Consider the following 16,353-nt stretch of genomic DNA (forward strand, 5'->3'; position numbering starts at 1 on the left):
TTGTTTAGTGCCTCTAGGCAAACTAAATCAATGATTTCTTTATAACCTTTCTCAGATTTCTTCCTCAATCGCTTCCTCTCATTTACTCTAAACATGCCTTCACACTTAGAGAAATCAGGTTAAATGAGTCTGGCTCAGCTAGTGTTCAAGGTCATCCTTCCAGGGGCTCTTTGCCCCCATACCCAGACCCCCACATCATACAATGACAACCTTCCTCTCTGGTCAGGTCAGTCTGTGGAAGGCCCATCTCTTACCCTCTTGCTCCTCCAGTCCCACAAGTTTCTTTCCACCTGCTCAATCCATTTATCTAAGCTTTAGCACAGAACACCCCTGCATTCTGCCAAACCAATTAATTGTCCCCCACCAGACCAATCCTGCCTTCCATGTCAGGGTAACTGCTTCCTTCTCTTGAAGGCCCTGTGGCACAAATTCTGCCTGGTGGCATCCTGTGATAATCGTATCTGCCCTAAAAGCCAAACTGTGAGATCCCTGGGGAAAGAGTGCTGGGCCTGGAGTCTGACACTGAATGGTCTTGGGTGACACTTCAATGGAAAGCCTCAGCCTCCTTCTCTGGCAAATGGGGACAATTCATCACAAGGTCACTGAGAAGAATGAGCTTGATAAAGCACTAGGCAAATGTAAAGACCCCTTTCTGGCCCTAAAGCACATGCTTAATAAGTAAATGGAGCTGATCTGATCACTGGGACAAAATCAGATCCCAAAGGTAAAGGAGAAATTTAATCTGTTGGTAAAATTTTACATCAGTACACTGTAAAAAAAGAGGAAATTTCTGACCTATAGTGGAAAACACACCCTTTCAAATCTAAAACACTTGCTTATTTTAAGATTCAATTTTAAATAAATCAACTGGTTTTTAGAAACAGAGAGTCAGAATGTTTAATCCTAATATCTAAAAAAAAGAAAACAGCACATAAATTTATTTCTCAAACAACTGAGGAAATCAGAAAACAACATTTTCTTCTGCTAAACTCCTTCAACATGTTTTTAACAAGCCGATCCAGAACTGACTTCAAGTAGAATTACAGTGTTTGGGTTCTTACGGTTTCAAACAAGGCTATGACAGTGTAATAAGCGCTTCTACCGAAAACAAAGAAAGACAACATCTTTAGAAATTCTAGTCACTTCGTTAATATTGGGCACAAAAGATAAAATGGAAACTAACAGAAAGACAACAGACTCATTTAAGTTTCTTTAAATTCTGACCAATCTTCCAAACCAAAATCAAATGGAATAAATTCATCCTACATATTAATAACTGTTTCGTGGCTAAAAATTAAATGAGGTCAATTTCAGCCCTCTTCTCACTCATGCTAAAAGTGGACACATGGCCCACAAGCATGCATCTGTCTACACGCATGGTGCAACTACACGTGTTTATGCATACATATGAACGGGTACACACAGTAGTGAAGTAAGGAAAATGCGAATTCGAAGTCTTCAAGGAAAACCCAAACTCAACCTTTCAAAACGAGTAACAGGGTGGACACCTCTATAAGGGAAGAATTTCTTCTTGTTGACAGCCTCACAGCTGCAGTTTTCCAAGGGCCTTCGTAGTTTGGAGGAAGGAGCCTCATCTTCAAAAGAACCAGCACTGCAATTTTCAAGCACTTTGACCAAAGCAATCCCATAAACAATACAAAGCAAACAATCCCATCTGCAAAATTATTTTCACTTCTCATTGCCAAAGAAATGAAGACCATAAGACTCAACAACTACAGGGGATGATACAAAGCTACAGAAATTGTAAAAAACTAGCCATTCAGAACACAAGGAACAGGCAAAGTCTATTTCAAGTGTTATTTTTCAAATATGCACAATACCATTAATGGTCTGTATTAAATTTTGAAAACCGGCATGTTTGAGAATGAACCTTAAAATATTTCAAACAAAAAAGTGCATATTCACACACAAGGACCTTTCTAGGTCCAGGCCCATAGTTTGCTCAGCAGCAAATAAACCCAGGGGCCACTGCCAGGCAGACGACTCTGTCCGGGCCCCGCCCCTGTGAGGCTCTTTCAGATGAGCTGGCCGAGCACGTAGACCTGCCTGACGCTGGGCTGAAGTTGGGGAGCAAGCCCTGCCGATCCACAGGCTGTCCCTCCTCACTCGGATGCTTACCAATGTGTGAAGGTCTTCCACCCCCAGGGTCCTACTGGTCCATTCCTGGATGCTTAACTGGCCACCAGGTGAGCGGACACAGGAGCTCAAGTGCCCGTGCTCTTCCCTCACGCGTGTCACGGTCAGGTTTAATCGGGACCCACGACAGTAGGAAGACACCTCTGTGACCTCCTCTCCTACCACTATGCCCTCTGCTCTGGCTCCACCAGTCCTAGTCCTTCCTTAGGACCTCTGACTTCCTGTTCCCTCCTCCTGAAGCACTCCCTCCATCTTTCCTCAGGGCTGCCTCACACACAGGCTTCAGTGGAAGTTTCTGCTGCGACATCCTTTCCTCAGAGGAAAGGCTTCCCTGTCTTCTAAATCAGTTATACCATTCCTCCCTGCCCTTGCGTCTACCACATCACCCTCCTTCATTTTCCTTTGGGCACTTATCTGAAACGACCTTGTACATTAGTTTCCTAGAGCTGCCCTAACAAATTACCTCAAACTCAGTGGCCTCAAACAACACATTTATTCTCACAGTTCTAGAGGCTAGCAGTGCGAAATCAGGAGGGCAGCAGGACTGTGCTCTCTCTGGAGGCTCCGAGGAAGAATCCTTCCTTGCCTCTTCCCCAGCTTTTGGTGGCTCCAGACATTCCCTGGCTTGTGGCTGCATCACTCCCGTGTCTGCCTGTGGCTTCACATGGCCTTCTCGCCCGTGTTTCTGTGTCCTCTCCTCTTCTTATACAGACACCAGTTATTGGGTTTAGGACCTGCTCTAAGTCCAGGATGCTTTCATCTCGAGATCCTTAACTAACGACACCTGTAAAGACCCTATCTCCCAATAAGGCCAATGCTGAGGTTCCGGGCAGACAGGCATTTTGGGAGGACACTTCTCAACTCCCTGCACCTTGTCTGTGTTCCTGTTTGTTGTTTATCTCCAGAGGGTCTCTCTTGTTCATCACTACATATCCACTTCAGACAGTACCTGGCACCGGGCAGGCACAAAATAAACATTTGTGAATGAGTGGAAGAATGGAGACAAAAAGAGAAATGAGACAAAGCGCCTCCGACAATTTAGCAAGACTAAAACATGAGTACCAGATTACAACTTGACCCAGTTTGCATGCTTTTAATTCCATTCCCTGGGGTACAGTATACTCAGCACCTGCTATCATGAGGAGGCTGGAAAGAGGCTATTTATAGGAGGCCAGCAAACCTCATCAGCATAAAGTATTTCTTTGCTAAGTGAACACCATTTGCAGTGAGGCATACATTTTGGCAGACGGTGTGCACACCCTCTAGTGGCCGTAAGAATAGTAACCTCAGTGTTTCTACTCCATGGCACTGGAAGTATTTCTTACTAATGTTAACTCACACCTGAGAAAATTCAAAACGGTTTCATTCATGGTGCTATCAACCTAGGAGTTGACAGAGGTGGTACCTATTTATTTGCTCAACTGCAGAGCAGACTTTTACTAACAAACAACAGGTAACAGCAGGTGCCAGGCATTCTACTAGGTTTTTCTCCAAAAGGCTCAGGTTTTCTATCACCAGGCAATTTTCCTAACACCCAACTTTCCCCTCCAAAAGATTCCCAAGATTGTTCCCCATCCCACTTAAATTTAAAACAATGTGGTTTGCCAAACCGGCTAAGAATAAATTAATGGATGTATGCTAAATCACTGATCGTAAGTGGATAAATTACAGAAAACTCATGAAAAGAATCAAAAACTATTTTGGCTGCAAATACAAGATAAGCATTCTAAATAATACTGTTGGCTTTTGGTAGGTAGGTTACAAGGCACAAATCAGATGATTCTGTCAAGTGCTTTCAAAAACAAAAAAGCATTATTGATGTAGAAGCTACCGATACCTGTCAAATGATACCTAAAAAAATACTAATATTAGAAGAGCCATAGAACTCCTGACCTTGTAAGTGACATTACCATTACCGAACGCTATTCCCTGCCCACTCAACTCGACATTCACCAAAATAAAAATGCCCCTGGCATACGTTTGTCTATGTTGTCCACAAGTAATAAACGACACTTTCCTGTCTGTATCTTAAACAGGCAGGAAGAACCCTCAAGGAAGAGCGATTCTACAGATGGAGGGAACGAAGAAAGCAGAATTTCTTTTTCTAAGATTTTTTTTTTGAGAGAGAGAGAGGGAATGAGAGACAGAGAGCATGACAGGGAGGAGGGTCGGGTGAGAAGCAGAGTCCCGGCTGAGCAGGGAGCCCGATGCAGGACTCGATTCTGGGACTCCAGGATCATGACCTGGGCCGAAGGCAGTCTCGCTTAACTAACTGAGCCACCCAGGCACCCGAAAGTAGAATTTCTTAATATGGTTTGCAACAAGAGGACTTCAAGCTCTTCTTCTCCCTCTGCAGTATCCACTGGCAAGTTTACTTCAGTTTCTAGCGGCATTCATTATTTATAAGGCAGGTATGATTTCATTTATTTATTTACTTATTTACTTATTTTTAAGGAATCTCTACACCCAACATGGGGCTCAAACTTACAACCCTCGAGATCAAGAGTGCACGCTCTCCCAACTGGGCCAACCAGGCGCTCCAAGGCAGGTATGATTTTAGTGCATATCTGAGAAGAAAAATCTAGACGTTACCCTGCCTCGATACTGTGACTATCCTACATAGAACACCCACTCAGTAACATGAAAATAGTGAGACCCTGCTGCCTTAACAGCAGGTCAACACCCATGGCCCCATCCCTCAATCACTATTTATTCTTAAACACCATTCCTAAAAATGAAGGGGAAAAAGTTACAAATTAAGAAGCCAACACCTTCAAAATTTTTCTATCCTGAAAGAGAAAGCCTGAAAAATGACATAAAATAGTTAAACACCCAAAGTTTTAACTTCTAGATCCATAGTGAAGTTTCAACTCTGAGACCTTAAACATTTCTTTGGATACAAGCAAGAATTTGGGGAGCCAGAAGCCCTGGGCTACAGACCAGTCTCCACTGAGGGTTAAATTACACCCCTTGTGCCCCCCACCTTCTGAATCTGTTTAGAAGGACCTATCATTTCTATCTCACATGGCTATTGAGGAAGATCAGAAGCAAAAGCACGTGAAAACTGGAGGGCACTTTACCAGAGCATAGTTTACACATTCTTTGTTGGCTAATACCGAGTAAAGTATTTTGGAACTTACAGAAACAAGTATTTATAATATTCACCCTGCAATGTCTTTCTGTGATGTTCAATAAATCAAAGGCAAAATTATTTTCCTAAAAACTGCATCCAGGCTCAGTGTCATATTCTACTCAGTGCATCCGGGCTCAGTGACATTGCTAATGCCAGGACTAAAACCTAGAAAACTAGAGTTAATGACGAGCAAACCAATTTGGGCAGGTTTGAGATATCAAGTCAAATACAATGTTTTCCACTGGTTAAAAACTTTTACTGTTTTCGGTAATTCAATATCAAATCAACTGAAAGAGGCTTTTGGAAGGATTCATCTGAGGGACTTACAAAAATTCAAACCAAGATAAAACTAGAGCATTTCTCTTTGTGACAGCACATAAGCATATACATATATGGTCAGGATACACATAATAAAAGTTTATGTTAAAGGTTATTACTTTCAGAATATCACTTCCCAAGTAATAAACACTAATGGCACAATTTTATGATGGTCCAAACTGCTCACAAATATCTCGATTAAAGACAAATGAATTTACAATTAATCAGTATGGTTTTTTTTTAATGAGGGGACAATTATCAAATGCACTCCTTCAAGATGTCACAAACACACCTAGAGACATAAGCAAAAAGCATTGCCATTCTAACAAACCTCAGAAGTGCCACAAAAACATTAAAGCATTATTTTAGCCCAATTCTGGTGTACTTAAATTTAAATACACTTAATATTGAAATCCCTTTACAAAACACAAAAATTACGAGATAAGGCTCTTGATCAAAAGATGCACCTTTCATAGTAAGATTTCTTTAAATTAGCAAGACCCTTAACATATTAGGAAGCGTATTTTGTGGGGAGGGGCAGTAACAATTTGAGTATAAGGCTGAACATCACGGACAGCTCTACTGATGACAATACAACTCATCCTGTCTCTAGTCCCCCCAGATGACGCTCCAGGATTTTCCAGTCAAGGCACTGCTTGATTTCCATATCCTCTCTGCCACTGTGAAATGAGATAAGCTTGCAACAATTAGATTGTGGCATTCTGCGTGCTACCTGAAAAAAAAAAGATCTGTTTGTTCTAATACCTGTGAAGCATCCTAAGGTCTTATTTGGGAAAAACAGTAATTTACAAGATACATTCTCAACTGAGGTGATTTTGTCCCCCTATTTCTGGTTGTCACAGCTAAGGGGGGGAAGGAAGTGCTACAGGTATCCGGTAGGTGGAGGCCAAGACTGCTGCTAAACATTCTGCAAAGTGTGGGACAGCCCCCACCCTCACAGAACTACCTGACTCCAAGTGTCAATAATGCCGAGGTTGGGAAACCTTAATTCAGAGGAATGTCCAGAAGCATATTGTGCTCTATAGCGGGGCCTCCAAAAATGCCTTTACCTTTCCTCTTTATTCGACTCTTGAAGCCATGGCGGTGGTTTCATTTCTGGATCTAACATTTTGCCGTTACGTTATCTTACAAAGAGTGTGTACGAAACCGAGACCATCTAGGCAGTGTTGGTAGGTTTCACAAGATAGATGGTTTCACAAGTGCCATGCTGGGCTGGCCTCCTGAGTTCTTTCACCATTAATCAAATATTGTCTCTTGCCAACCAGGCAATTTCATCTCAGTGAGAAGCAGCCCAGTGAAAGATGATACTAACATGATAAAAGCTATCTACCACTTTGGGAGGAAGCATTCTAAAGGCTGACAGGCCATACGGGGTCCCATCTTGGCAGCATCTTCTTGGTCCTGATTAAAGGCAGTCTGAACATTGCTGTACATCATTCTAACTCAGCGGGCCGCCGAAATGAGTAATGTCACCAGCACATCAGTGAGTCTGATGTGAACTCAGCGTCAAACTTGGAGCATCATCTCTGAAAGCACTGCTAACAAGTAGATTCAGAGAATGCAGAGGCTAAAGGTAAGGAACCAGCCTTGCTGCTCAGTCATAAAGGGGAACTCGCCTCTCTCCTGCAGGTCCAACCACAGAGACACTATAGAGGCCATAAACAAAACAAGATCAGAAAGAGCTCTGATACGGATGTTCAAAGGCATGTCTCAAAAAAACTTCCCCAACCAATAACTGATGAACCTTCTTCTGCCTCCCTCTTTCAGCCTCTAAACTTCATTGAAGTCAAAACAGTCAGAAGGGATTATGTGAGCCAATTCCCTACCTTCAGAGACTAGAAATCTGTGTAAAACTCAGAAGTCAGAGACTTGCTAATGTCAGGACTAAAACCTAGACCTCTAGAGTCCTAGCTGAGTCCTACTCCTTATCACATGACCCCTGCTAAGAACTGGCTCCGAACTCTCTGGATACAGATCTCCAAAGGAGCTGAAAATAATAATGAAGTTGCCTCTCGGTACTCTTATTATAAGGCTAAGTGATCTCAATGTTTTCCATACTTTTCTTTGAAAGGGTAAACACATAATATGTACTATTTATTCATGTGCCATTGCTCGTCTGCCATTTTTCCCTTTATTTTTTAGGAGAAACTCAGTGAAAATGTAAAGAAAAAAACAGAGGATTTCAAGCAAAACTAGGCACAGTGTCCTACAGAAGTCCCTACAAAGCCTACCTGAAGGAAGACCTCTTCACCCCTGCAGGTCATTTTTTATCATCTTAATTATAAAACAAACAAAAGATTTCTTATATAAGTAGGAAGTTCCAGCAATCATTACACACATGTCGAGTTCTCTCAATAGTGCTAAATATCCAGGATTTTCCCATGACGCCATTTCTATGGATAAGTTTTCATTTATTGGGACTACATCCTGCAGGCACTTTCATGTCTTATTTAATCCCTGTTTACAGATGAAGGCATGGAGGCTTAAAGAGGTTAAGAAGCCCATAGGCCACACAGCTAACAAGTGACGGAGCTCAGTGTCTAAGTCCTGATTCTTCACCATTCTGCCGTACCGCCTCCGTGACCGTCATCTACTGCAAATCTACATGAAAACCCACTTATCACACAACTAAGAGTTAAATGCCCGTTCCAGTCCCCTGATGCCTGGCAGGTGAGTGACCTGCCCCACGTCACAGAACCAGTTAGTGCTGCCAGTGGGACCAGGCCCAGGCACCCAGGGTGGCTCCCAGCTGCCAGCCTGCCTTGGCAGAACAAGAGACAAGCCTGTGAGGGGCACGGAGAGCCATCCCGTGCCTGCCCTCGCAGAACGAGAGACAAGCCTGTGAGGTGCATGGAAAGCCATCCCGTAGCCACGTAAGAGTAAGGACACATTCACTCTAATGCACAGCTGAGAACTTACAAGCAGAATAACTAGATATTAACACTGCTGCTTAAAGAATCTACTCAGAGTTAACACATAAACAGTGTTCCTAACATGACCGAAAAGCTGTAACGACAGAAATTCATGTCCAATCTACATAAAATCTCCCCAGTGCAAAAGGTAAAATTCAACCCAGTCACAATTACTAAATCCTCAGTGAGGTCTGGATTGGTAGGGTTTATGTCTCAGGTACCTATGGTCCTGTATCTAAGTATCATTTTTACTTGCTGTACCCAAGTATGATTTACACTTGCTGCAATGACTTTTTCTGTGGAACTGTTCTTATAATTTATTGAGATTATTTTAAGCTTTATACTGGCCTCTCAATAATAAGAGGTCCTGAACACACATTGAAGATCCTATAAAAAACAACTTATCAGGGGATGAAGCTGGCAATGGGAAAGCAGCAGAGAAGCCATGTTAGGAAACTTTCTGTTAATAAGACCTTGAAAGAGTTATGCACTTTATAAAATAGAAGGGCACACATTCCCAGTTTTTTTTAAAGCTAAACTACAGCTGACAAGTAAAACCAAGTATTCCATAGTAACATGCCATACAGTGTCAAATAAAATTTTTAGAAATTTGCAGGTGCATATAAACCTGTAAGTTAATTCTTATCTGCTCTAAGCTCATCATAAGACAAACTGAAAGTCTGCTGGGAATTCCGAAACAAAAAATTCACAAGGTTTACAAGTGTTCCATTCTCTCAAAACTCACTTGGCCAAACCATCCCTACGATCGAGTATCTCAAAAATCATTTAATTGGGGCTTATCTATAATGTGATCTTTTCATTCCTGCAAATCAAGAGGTATAAAAAACCCTTCTAATATAAACAATCCAACACAACCCAGTGAAACCTTGGGGATGGGAGGAGATATGAAAGACAGGTACCTCGTAGTCTGAGAGAAAATCTAGTAATTCTGATTGAGATGGGATGTAGAGAAGTGGTTTCATCACCCGGCGGATAAACTTCTCAATGTAAACAGCACTCATGGGGCCTTTGTATTCGATTGGTCCAAAACTAGTACCAAAAAAATAAAAATAAAAAAATAAAAATAATACACCATGCATTAAACCTGTAACGTATAACTGAAATCATCAACACCACAAGACGATCCTGACTGCTTCATAGGTAAGTAGCCTGTGTCCCGGGAGGTGAATGGAGGACCAACTGAGAGTAAGCATTTCATGTGCCGGGTGGCACAAGCAGCCACTACTTTTCTATGAGCTTAATTCAACTGCAAACTGAATTTCAAACAAAGAACATTCATTCTAGCCTCTGTGGGAAAAAGAAAAATTCCCATAATAATATTTCTTTAAAAAACAAAACCAAACAGAAAGGCAATCCTGGAAACTGACCAAATGCTAAAGGATTGCAGGATCTTAACTACATAATTCAACATGGGGGGGGGGGGGCTTTCTTTTACACATCACTCTGAAATAAAAAACAAGCTGAGCAACTGGCCCTTGGCCTACTAAAACGTACTTATTAAATATTCCCATAGGCACTTACACAAAGGATCACTAAATAACCTGAAACCTATTGAACGCTTTACTATAACAAAAAAGGATAATGGGAAGGGACAAAGTGAGGGATCTGCAAAAATGATCTTATTTTCCCTTCCAGGTGTGCTTAGGGATGCACAGGAATTTGATTTAGCATTGCTAAGAAATAAGACCAACTTTCAGTTACCCTCCTAAGCTAATCAGAATCCTCACATGGCTTTCTTCAATCTTGCACAATGCAGACGCTGCTCAAATATAACTGAGGGTATGTGGTGGGATGGGGGAGTAAGGTGAAATATAATAACTCCATAACCATTCTTCTGTCTAAATAGAAACTGACATTAAGCTTGCTGTTAATAGCAAAATAAACAGAGCATAGTAAAGATTTACATAAATGCTGTGATCCCAATACCATATGCTTACATAAATGACAAACACACATATAATGGGATGAGATAAACACAATTCTTCAGGGTGCACTGAAAATATGATGCCAAACAAAAGAATGTTAGCATGAAAAAAGTAAAAATAGCACTCTACATGCACAGCTGGGAGACAGAGTTAACAACTCTATCAATTCAAGACCTACATTAGTTTAAAAATTACCACCACCGGGGGTGCCTGGGTGGCTCAGTCAGTTAAGCGGCTGCCTTCAGCTCAGGTCATGATCCCAGGGTCCTGGGATCGAGCCCTGCATCGGGCTCCTTGCTCACTGGGGAGCCTGCTTCTCCCTCTCCCTCTGTCTGCCGCTCTGCCTACTTACGCTCTCAATCTCTGTTAAATAAATAAAATCTTTAAAAAAAAAAAAATTACCACCACCACCAACCCCATCAGCCACTAACAATTTTTAATTTAAAGGAAGAAATCAAAAAATCATCTGATAACACATTTTGTTCAGCAAAACGGAGCCAAGAAATCTGGAAACATCATCTACTCAGGCAAACAGCCTCCTGGAGGGTCGTTAGAAGGATCCCAGTGACTTGTAAAAGCTGAGAAGATCTCAGAATGCAGGTGCAGAACACATTTTACCAACATGCCACAGTCACGACCATGGGACGAGCTGATCCAGGGCTGCTGAGCCGTGAACAGAGTGTTAGAAGAAACTACTCCCTGCCTTAGAGCCTTTTATAAACTTTCTTAGTGAGTGGTATCAATACAAGCAAAAAAAATGGAATCTACTTAAAAGCAAAACAGAAAGTCTATTAATCTCAGCAGTCACTAGTAGGTAAGCCATTACGAACACAGGAACAACAGAAACACATGGACAGCGATGGTCTGTCTGCCCAGGGATGAGGCTGAGGGGCCACATTTGCAAGCACTATTAACCAAGAGAACCTCAGCACCACCGAATGGTCACAAGAGAGCTTAGCTGAAGACACACATTCATTCATGTGTGTTATGTATAGAACAGAGAACTTGCAGATTCTTAAACGGGATATGAAAAGGCTACCTTTCAGGTATCTCTGTGCCTTAGCACTTGCTTGTTTTTGGTACACTGGGAATGGGAGATATTCAAGTGAGTATTAAGAGGTCTGAACGAACTGAAACAAGTAAAACCTAACAGGCAAAGATGAGGGGCAAACACTTCAAGGAGAGTATCAACCTCAAATTCCTCATAAAATGAGAAGGATGGACTAGATGTTTCTAAGGTTCCTTGCCTGTCCTTTCAATCTTTCCATAAATCTAAGAAAACAAACAGTATAAGACAATATACTGCACAGCCACATAACCCAAAAAGATATTTTGTACTTGATTCAAGGGAACTCTCCTGATTTTAGTATCACATCAAATTAGGCCCACCTCTGGGCAGTTGACTTGGGTTACCTAGTGGCAAGGCCTATACTCCTCACTAGGCACCTGTGACCTATTTCCTATCTCCAAATATTGTCTACTTCCAAAAAGAGAACTGCAGGGACCTTCGCAGGGCAAGCTTATTTATCCCATTACAGAGCAGACAGCTTTAGCATCTTCAAATGCAACAGTTTACTCTCTGAGAAGTACTCTTGTATCTAGAAGAGACTTTGAAGGTGGAGATAGGGTAAGAAAGTGCATTTTTGCTCAAATATTACTTAACAGCTCTTGAGAAACAATACTACATGCCACACAACATTTTATGTTAGAAACATGAGGTGTGATGGAACGTGACAGATAATCCACAAATGATAGTTTGATGTTTCTTATAAATCCTCACTGATTAAAGCCTAGGAAGTTCAGAGGGAGGGAAAAAATAAAGCATAAAAAGTAAAGTTCCTACTAATCAAACATTCTTTACCCATTTTACCTTCATTAACAAACTTCAAGCCAATTACACTGAACAAAGTCTAAAGTCTCATCTGTCTCCAAAATTCTTCAAGACCGATTTTAGACATTACTTAACACTCACAGCAACGTCTGGGCAGTATTCCAAAATCAAACACCAATATTTCTGCAGCATAATAAATAAACTGGCTCCTTAAGTGGGATAAAGACCAAAGGCAGCCTCTTGTTACTTCAGGCTAGATGAATGCATACGGAACAAAATTTACGAAAACTTTTCAGGTCTTCAAAGCTCTTTGGGCTTCAGGATTATGGGCATAGGACCAGGGACTCATAGTAACTTTCTTCCCAGCTGAAAAGGTGCTAAGATTCCCTCCTGCTTATGTATGTTGCCAGGTGACAGGATAAGGACCTTTGTGTATTTTCAGACAATAAAGTACTTCAGGATGTCTGAAATGTACAGCCGCACAATAGGGCCGCCAGCACTACCAAAAACAATGCCATACACTACGTAATGGTATGAAAAAAATGTTCACACAAGCAAGAAAAAGCAGTTTAGGAAATACTATTACTACACAATCCCATTTTTTTATTTTGGAAAAAAAAAAAGAGGGTGGATATGTATAGTCAGAGGACGATATAAATCAAAACACGTAATGATTATGTATGGCTGATTAAATATCCAGATCCTCTTATTTATTTTTGCTTATCTGTATTTTTTGCTTATCTGTACTTTCTCAATTTCCTACAGTGAATATCTAATACTTTTAAACAGAAAAAAAATTCACTTTGGAACGTAACTGGAATTAGAAAACTAATTCTTACCTCCGATGATACAGATATATCACAGGGAAATAAAAGAAATGCTTCTGTTTTCTGCATTTCCCCTGGTTCCACCAACAGTTAATTGCCACAAACAACACCTGCAGAGCCAAAAAAGGTTTCAAATGACTATGAATAACAACTGAAAAATTACCAAGATTTTAAAGATAAAAATCATAGAAATGGAACTATTCCTCTCCAAAACAGAAAGTGAGAAAAAAATTATCTCCGGTATTCAAAGAAGGTCATCATCTACCACCACAAAAAAAAAAGACAGACTTTCATCTATGGTGTCTAGCTAGGATTCTAGTATTTTACCAGTATTTTACAGTCCTAGTCCAAGAGGGAAATGATTTGCTTTGAATTCTAAAGTGAATGAGCACCAGTGAGCTTTTTCTAAGCATGATTACACTAAAACTCAATGGAAGGATATCTTTTGACAGTCAAACTGAGCATGGGAGAAGGAAAAAAAATGTTAGCTGCAAATAAAACGTCACAAATATCAAAAGGCATTTTTAACAACTACATTAAAAACCAGTAAGAATAAGATAATTAAAGCTATGCTCTAAAATGTAGTATTAAGCAGCAAAAATACAAATTAAACACATATTTATAGGTAGATGCTACGATATTTCAGGAGAAGTGTCACTGTGTCTCCAATCTACTTGGAAAAGTACACCAAAGAAGATGGGTTCATAGATTAGAGCAGGGTTTCTCAACTTCAGCACTACTGCTATTTTGGCCTTCCACTGGTAGGAGGCTTTCTGTATGTGTGTCTTTGTAAAGGGGCAGTCCTACACACTGGTTGTAGGGTTTAGCAGTATTCTTGGCCTGTACCCACTACATGCCAGCAGCTTCCCCCCCCTCAATAGTGATCCCCAAAAATAGCTCCAAATGCTGCCGAAAGTCCCCTGGGGGAGAAAATTTCCTCTAGGTGAGAACCACTGACTAGAGGAATAGTAAGAGAAATAAATACATGATCAAATAAGCAAAATAAAATGTCATTAACAACATTTAACTGGCAATCATATATACAATTCCTTTACCTTTGCTATGTGAAGAAATTTTCATAGTAATATTGAAAAAATATGAAGATTACAAATGAAAAGTCACTTTTAGAGGCCTTCCTTACACGTCGTAAATAGCAATATTGCTCAAAACTTCGTGGAAGCTCTTTAGAGCTCCTTTTAGAGTCCATTTATGAGAAAGGAAAACAACGATATCTTTACTTAAAGGCGACATCTCATTTTTTTATTCAAAAATAGGGCACAATCTACCACGTTTGCTAATTTTACTTAAAGCAATGTGGCTCAAACGATTTTTGCCTGTTTCCAAAAATAAACCCCCTCCTTTTCCCTAGTGAGAACACAGAATAATAAGCTCTCCATTTGGAAGGAGCTGGAAAAAACATTTGAAAAAAGCAGTGCTCGTTAGCTGTGGATGGCACTATAACCTTCACCACTTGTCATGTGATCCTTAGCCAACTGCTCCACCATCCAAGTCTGAGGTCCTGCTTCCAAGCACAGGGATGCCAGGGCCAGTGTGCAGAGCTGTCATGAGAAACTGCACAGGGCCCAGCACACCAGAACGCCACTCCGAAACTCACTCAGAAGGACACCGCTGTTTCAGCTCACAATACGGTAAGAAGGAACTGACACCTGCCCTAAACACAGATTTCCTCCTTGTTCCCCACATGTTCTCTTAATTCAGAAAACTTGGGCAATGCCTGGGGAATGAAGTGGCGACTTCTTTTATGCTAACCTATCGCTTGCCTCCCAGCGCTCCATTAGAGTTCCTGCTTCCTCCCTGGAAGTGTCTGCCAGTTTGGTTATTATTACCTTTTTTTTTTTTTTTTAAGTTAGCTCTACTGCCCAATGTGAGGCTTGAACTCACGAACCTAAGATCAAGAGTCACATGCTTTACCAACTGAGCCAGCCTGGCGCCCCTATTATTAGTCATTTTTAAAGGGGGAGGGGGGTAAAGGGAGTACTGGGAACTGATCGATCCCATGGGTCCAAAGTCGGAACACAAAATCACAACCCCCTCAGAACCAGTGTCCCAGGCAATGAAGAGTTCTAATGAAGAGCTAGATTTAAACAGTACTTTGCACCACATTCAGGGATCTATAATGGTTCAAAAGGCTTTGCTAGTTTGGGCAGAAAGCCTCACCAGCATTTATAACATTGTTTCTAAGAAAAACCAACCCAGAGTTCCAAAGAAACTTCTGGAACTCAGCTGCCTGCATAAATTACCTCAGATGAGTGGTTCTCAGCAGCAGCCTTTTAGAAATCTGTGCGATCTCTTCTGCTTGTTGCAGTGACTGGGAAGCTACAGGGCATGGGGTGGGCAGGCACTGTGGGAGACAGCCCACGATGCTCGAAACTGCGTTGCACAGGGAAGAGTTATCCCCAGCACCCCAGGGCAGTTTGAAATGTCCTGCCCAACAATGAGGCTGGAGAAAACCTGTCTGTTAGTAATCAAGCCCAGGACCTAATTCCATTTCATATGTGAATCCAAAGTATGGTTTTTGTATTCACCGAATTTCTTGGGAAGGCAACTCCTATGTAAACCCAAGGCAGAAATTACTTTGTTTGGGGCGCCTGGGTGGCTCAGTTGGTTAAGCGACTGCCTTCGGCTCAGGTCATGATCCTGGAGTCCCTGGATCGAGTCCCGCATCGGGCTCCCTGCTCGGCGGGGAGTCTGCTTCTCCCTCTCCCACTCCCCCCTGCTTGTGTTCCCTCTCTCGCTGTGTCCTTCTCTGTCAAATAAATAAATAAAATCTTTAAAAAAAAAAAAAAAAGAAATTACTTTGTTTGGTTCCAGCCTTTACCAAGAGCTGTTTACCGCTTAGGAAACTCGAATCAGTGAGAGCAGTGTCCCCACGGTACCTGAGTCTCTAACACAACACACCTTTACCAGTCTGACCCCAAAAGTTCTCCATAAAGGGACCAGGACCTATTCTGCCCCAGCATTTACATCCTGAAACACACATGACCTGATTGTGTTACCTTTGTTTCCCCCACCTTTATAATTAGTAGATTGGCTCTTTTGCAATTTAATGTGTAGGGAAGTTTTATCATCTATGAATTCCTTTTCAGGACAGCAAAAGACACCTCATAAAATATTTGTTTTATAAAAGGCAACTGGGATCCACTGGGTTGAAAACCACTGCCATATAGATGACTCATTTGCGCAGCCC

The 16,353-nt window shown here is 41.4% G+C and overlaps 1 protein-coding gene across 6 annotated transcripts in view; it reads right to left on the bottom strand.

The window, feature by feature from the left end:
* TXNDC11 (thioredoxin domain containing 11) overlaps nucleotides 1–16,353 on the bottom strand; it is a 60,340-nt gene that overhangs the window by 36,106 nt on the left and 7,881 nt on the right. For 2 of the 6 annotated variants that reach the window (XM_044915612.1, XM_021698331.2), the window contains exons 3-4: nucleotides 13,158–13,255; nucleotides 9,462–9,591 (exon numbers count right to left, since the gene is read on the bottom strand). The exons of 2 other annotated variants lie outside the window; for them this stretch is intronic. In XM_044915612.1, the coding sequence (XP_044771547.1) occupies nucleotides 9,462–9,591; nucleotides 13,158–13,255 (228 nt within the window). The remainder of the gene's footprint in view (nucleotides 1–9,461; nucleotides 9,592–13,157; nucleotides 13,256–16,353) is intronic. 2 more of the 6 variants (XM_044915615.1, XM_044915616.1) reach the window with 2 other exon arrangements.

The sequence above is a fragment of the Neomonachus schauinslandi genome, chromosome 5, assembly GCF_002201575.2.
Source record: "Neomonachus schauinslandi chromosome 5, ASM220157v2, whole genome shotgun sequence".
Classification (NCBI taxonomy): Eukaryota; Metazoa; Chordata; class Mammalia; order Carnivora; family Phocidae; genus Neomonachus; species Neomonachus schauinslandi.